The following is a 6000-nucleotide window of genomic DNA, read 5'->3' as shown; positions in this document are numbered from 1 at the left end:
GCAATATGTAAGCATACAGCAGCCGTTCGATAATAAAGATATTCGAACACGAAAGAAGCATATTACATTAATTGAATTAAGCAAGAATAAATGTGCATACAGGCTTTACCAATACATCATCTGGTGCACGCTTGCGGGCCTGTACTGAAAAAAAAATATCGTCCACTAAATATAGCCCTAAGAAAAAGTTTCTAGCAATCCTGTCACTGGACACACTATTGGCGAGACCCACTAGCCAATGGGAAAGAGCAGTTGCGATAGAGAAGCGTTGTGCATTCAGCCGCTGATGTGGATGAAGTATATCTCAGTTTACTTCCTGTGCGAAATCCTCCTCACTAAAATATTAAAGAGAAAGAGAGAAAGAGAGAGAGAGAGACAATCGTTTGAATGGAATAACTCCCCCTCCGGGCCACAAAGCAATGTGGGAGCACGAGCAAAAGAGAGAGAGGGGAGGGGGAGAGAAATTGAAGAAGAAGGAGTTGCGCCTCCAAGCCACGCCACCGCGTCAGAACACCGAGGTTTTTGACTCGTGTCGAACCGAGGCTCGCGAACGGAAGGTTGATTCCGTGGAGAGCGCTGCGATCGCGCACGCAGGGTCCCTTCCCAGCGCGCGCGCGCTTCGAAGAAGCGCAGACCGCCGGCGGCTCGACCGGACCCAAGTGGCGGCGCCCGCGGCGGTGGGCGCGAGCGCGGCATCACGTCGCTGCTTACCGGACAGCGCCGCCGCCACCGCGTGCATGGATGGATGCGTACCCGTGCTGCTGGCGCTGTGGGCCTACGCCACGCTGTCCGGTGAGTAGTCGCTCCACATTCGGTAGGACTGCCAACTGGGCGATACATCCACGATTGCGAAACGGGGCCACGAGGTTCGACAGGAGAACCGAAGAACACGCGAAAGAGAAGCGCTGAACTTTCAACCTGAGCTTTGAAGTCACACGCGGAGAGCGCAGATATTGAGACATAAAAGCGAGAATAGTCATGCATCAACTTCTCATCTATCGCCTTTGCAGCACAAAAAATATTATACTTAACCAGGTCGAGGGTTACTTTTTTAGGTTCGTTTTTCACCCGTGTCTACCCCATGTGGGTGTTTGTTAGTGTGCTGTACATGTGAATGAAAGTTAACAGTCCGGCACATGTGTTTCTGGAGTTCCAGCACCAGTTTTCGGTACTTCGCAGCGCCGTTTCGCAAATATGAAGCTACTTCACTATTCGCTTCCCACGTCGCCGGTAGAGACGCGTGTTAACCACACCCCTAACGGTTTAACTGGAGCAGCCCAACGGGTCCATGTCTCACCTTTAGTACAGGACGCGAAGCACGTGTTCGTCTATCATAATGGCGTGTTTCAGTGCGCTTCCACCCTCCAGTCATACGTGACATTCACTCGTACAAGGTCGTAATCGGCACGGAGTTTCGGGGCTACGCTTTTGGAAGAAAGAGTCCCTTGACTCGATTTTCTGAGCTCTGGCTTGCCACGCGTGTGGCGCTCTTTAATAAAACGCCTGAACTATGAGTAGAGACGAATATATCCTCATTGGAGAGTTCGGGAACACAAAGACAGATCACGTGTCTTTATTCGAAGGTTCTGGGGTCAAAGTTTCCCCGGTTGCCTATTCATAGGTTCGAAGATCGTGGATTCAAAAGTTTTAGGATCACACCCTGCAGAGGTAAAGGATGCTTCTCGCTGCACGTCGAATCATTTCAAACATTTATGTGACTCAAAGTACACTTCATTTAAAGAGAACAACACACGTCCGCTATGCTTCCCCTGGCCTAATTGTCTGTTCAATTGATTTGGTTATTTTTAAAGCCCGTAAAATACGTGGCAAGTCAGGACTGATCAAGGAAAAAGTAACACATACTAGTTCTTTTAATAGAGAGAGAGAGAGAGAGATAAAGATGCAAGGAAAGGCAGGGAGGTTAACCAGACGCACATCCGGTTTGCTACCCTGCACTGGGGAAGGGATAAAGGGGAGAAAAGAGGTTGCAGAAAGATGAGAAGGTACACACAATCACGAGCACACTCGGGGAGCACACACAGTCTACAGGCGGTCGCTCAGGTTTGTTGACTTTAGGTAAAGTAGCAGTGCTTTTAATAGAGTGTATAGAGCATTCTAGCAACTAGCCTGCAAATATCGCATGCCCGAATAGACAGCTTACCACGTGTGTAGCTGCCCCGGATCATTTTTTTTTTCACTTAGATTAGCAGCTTATACGCCGATTGCACACGTCATTTGAGACTAACGACTCGTTCCTTCATTTTAGGTTGGTTAGCACTTTGTTGTCACTATGTGGCCGTCGCTTACGACGTGATGTCCTTCGGCACGACGGTCATCAGCCGCAGCATTCACGTTTATGACCCGCCTTCTCCGGCGTAACGAAGGATTATGGTGACAAATCCGTTAATGGACGAGTGACGAATGTAGGTGTCTTGCGCTGAATCTTTCCGCCGTAAACGTCAGAACACATCTCATTCCGCGGACTCTGTCAACTGGAGAGACGCAACGCACACTCTCCGTGACATCGTAGATTGCTTAACACAAGGAAAGCGTTTCCAATGCCTCAAGATTTCTGATTTCGCGGACTCCGAGTCACTCAATTGGACGTGTTAGCCGTAACAAAAATGGGCGTAAACATTGCTGTAAACTGAACTGTAGCAAGGTTTTTGACCGGGCTATGATTGGTGAAGATTCATGATAGCTTACAGTGAGCGCACTCTGACACACAGACGAAGGTGAGACACTCGAATTCCTGCGTCTCATCTTCGTTAGTGTGTGAGAGCACGCTGTATGTAAACAAAACTTGGCTTAGCTCAGTTTGTAAATAATTAGACGAGCAATAAAGCATGGGTTGCTGGGATGTGTAATTCAACCCTTCCTCATTGGCTGGGGTCAGCGGGAAATGCAGACCTCATAGCCTAACTTACACTGCTGTCGGCTTGTCATGCAAGCAATGAAAATTAAAAAAAATCGCTATACATTTTCATGTTCTTTTTTTTTTTTCACTTCGCTACTGACCCGATAATCACGTGTTCGATGTTGGCCGCGGTGGTCCGGTTTCGATGGAGGCGAATCCTGAAGGCCCGTTCACTTAAATTTAGTTCACGTTATAGAAAGCCAAGTGGTCAAACTTTCTGAGCCCTCCTCTACGGCCTACCTGATAAACATATCACGGTTTTGGCACGTGAAGCACCGTAAAATATTATTGGTTCTCTTTTTTTTTTTCGGAACACAGACTCATCCATGCTGTCATATCAATATTAAAGACAATCATGCCAGTCAAGGCAACTCCGCATCCTAAGATGTAGCCCAAGACGAGGAATAAATAAACCTGCATTGATCGCAAAAGCTGGATTGACCTGCTGATCTATAGCTCAAAGTTACAGAGAAAAGACATTTTGAGACAAACCTCGAGCAAGACTGTAATTATCAAAAACTATTGTGCTTGTCAAACATATTAAATAGCCATTTTGATTAAAGTGTGCGTATAGATAGCATTGAGTTTTCATTGAACTTCTATGTTTAACTTTGAAGGACTCAGTACATGGGGTAACTTTGCGCCAGAGCTAAGACCTTTGTCTTGTTCACTGGCTATGGTGCTTTGATTTCAGGAAAGGACCTAAGTATTGTAGCTGCTTCGTGATGTCGCTGAAGTTCTTAAACTCTGGAAGAATTTCTCGTAATAATTTTCAAAAGGATTACACCCTCAATATCTCCAGGAAGTCAGAAATAATGACGAAATGGGAGTAAGAAAAGCTCGATGTGCAGGCATACTTCTTTCTGTGCCGGTGAATTTTATGTTTGTTTTCACAACTCAGAATTACCGTACCGAAGCTGCGCTTGTGCGAACTCATAACTGTAAGTCTGTAGACGAAGTGAAAAGCTTATAAGTACAACAATGCGATTGGGAATGGGCCTTGCTGTCGTTTGACCTTCTATGTAAGCCGCTTCTTGAAACGAAAACGCCTCGTTATGTGTCCGGCAGTGATGTGCTGTGCGCGCGAGTTGTGTGTTGCTGAAGCAAAAACCATAGGATTAGCAAACTCCTTTAATGATAACACGTACGCTTCATAAACTATGGACGTATCTGTAATAGGCTTCAAGAAGGGACAGTTGGAATATAAGAAAGGTAGAGTGTTAATTAGGCTACGTCCAGTTTGACGCCCTACACGGGGGGAGAGGGGAAGAAAGAAGTAAGAGATAGAAAGACATAGGAGATGTGCACTGCACATTACACGCATAGTGCAGGGTTTCAGAGGTGGTCGCTCAGTGATGTTGCCTTCAGGAATTGTAGATGAGTTAGTTCATGGGGCGTTCTGGGCTGACGTACTGCGAGACAATGCACCCAAAGTTTGAGGTAACCGCTGCCATTATTTCTAGGAAAAGCCACGGCTACTACTGTTGAATAAAAGGTGTGAATACATTAGAAATGTGAGGGAAGAAATGGACAATAAAAAAGCTGTACTCGCCACTATAATATTTCATTGAAGAAAACTAACTCCTGCAGGCAGTGTCAAACTATTGAAAAGCTACAAGTCTGAGAAAACTAACTATAAATTTTCAGTGATTCCTGACTCTATTCGGTCAAATTGCACAGTCCATGTCGTTAGCGTGTTTCATAAAATGCCGGAAATATAAATGTGCAAGGGCACCTAGAGCATCGGGAAGGTCCATATCTTTCTAGTGTATTGATGTTAAATCACCGATAAAAGCACAATACAAGCAGTACAGTCGCATTATTATAAAACCGCCTTTACATCAAATTTGACCTGTTATCCGGAGTTAAACGGGCGAAAAAAAACGGAATGAAGGACAAAGCAACATGGAAAAGAGATAAGAAAGTGTGCTTCGGAAACATCGCATCATCCTATGTTATACCATAAAACTTCGTAGGAATGCAAGTCCTTGTGCCGTCGGCAAATTTATTGTGCTATTTTTTCAACATCATCAAATTTTACTAGTTAAATAAAATGCCTGCTTTACTAATGCTGTATTAAACAAAGTACAAATGTGCATAACATAAATGCTCAACATGCGTTGGTTTATTTTCACGAAAACGCAGGGCGTCCAAAACGGCAATCATTCACGTGCGTTAAAGCTGCCTTAGCGGTTTCAATAAAACAAACGAAAAAAAAGACAAAGAAGCATCTGCGCAATGCACTAAAAATTCACTGGTGATGACAACACAGATATGGGGAAACCTTCGACAGCAGTAAACAGTGCAGCAGTTCGCACGTTGGCATAGCAGTGGAGACAGAAAAAAGGCAAAAAAAAAAAAAGACACGCACCACTGTTGCCATCTACGTTCACGAAAGAACAGAAAGAAAAGTCAGAGGTCAAGAAAAGTTATAGGTAGGGAATGACAAAAGAAGAAAAGGAAATGTGCAAGCCCAAGACTACCGTACTCCTGTCGCCTCGTTTCCTTCTAGAGTATATTACGCCTTCGGTGTGCGAACTTTCCAGCTCCACTTTTTACAGCTCGTCATTTCTGAGCATTTTACTCGGGAAGCATACGGGGAAACTGGAAGTACAGTAGAGTCAGGAGGAAAAGTAAAGTGTGAATTTACGCGGGAATTGTCGATCTACAAGGATGTTAACGTGTCTGAAAAAAAAAACAAAGAAAAGTAAACGTAAGGAAAGTTCGCGGTTGCGCCGTGTTAGCGGACACCCACTTTCGTAGTTGTGGACTTGCGGCCACTCATGTAATCCATGCTGGACAAAAAAATATAAAAAAATAAAAATGCTAGTCTCAGCGTTGAAGGCGCATTCCCCTGGGTCCATTTGTCGACCGTTTTGGGCCAGCTGTCGTGGCGAGAAGAGCGCGCTCTGACCTCCCACGGTTGTTCGTCGCAAGCATCACTCATGCCGCACGCTCTTGTGCACTGGCTTCATGTGCTCAGCTGTGGTGTTTTCTTGTTGGTTTCCTCCCTAGTCGAAACTCTCGTGTGTCTCTACGTTCTCTAACAGTTTGACTGTGATTACTTGCGTTTAAAACTGCGC

The 6000-nt window shown here is 45.2% G+C and overlaps 1 protein-coding gene across 1 annotated transcript in view; it reads left to right on the top strand.

Moving 5' to 3' along the window:
* The first annotated feature begins 419 nt into the window (after window positions 1-419).
* Window positions 420-6000, top strand: part of LOC119172226 (uncharacterized) — a 120968-nt gene continuing 115387 nt past the window's right edge. Inside the window, exon 1 of the mRNA XM_037423260.2 lies at window positions 420-792. Within this exon, the coding sequence (XP_037279157.2) occupies window positions 420-792 (373 nt within the window). The remainder of the gene's footprint in view (window positions 793-6000) is intronic.

The sequence above is a fragment of the Rhipicephalus microplus genome, chromosome 4 (genome assembly GCF_043290135.1).
Source record: "Rhipicephalus microplus isolate Deutch F79 chromosome 4, USDA_Rmic, whole genome shotgun sequence".
NCBI classification, from domain to species: Eukaryota; Metazoa; Arthropoda; class Arachnida; order Ixodida; family Ixodidae; genus Rhipicephalus; species Rhipicephalus microplus.
The sequence above is the reverse complement of the archived record's forward strand: the minus strand, read 5'-3'. Positions and strand labels throughout refer to the sequence as shown.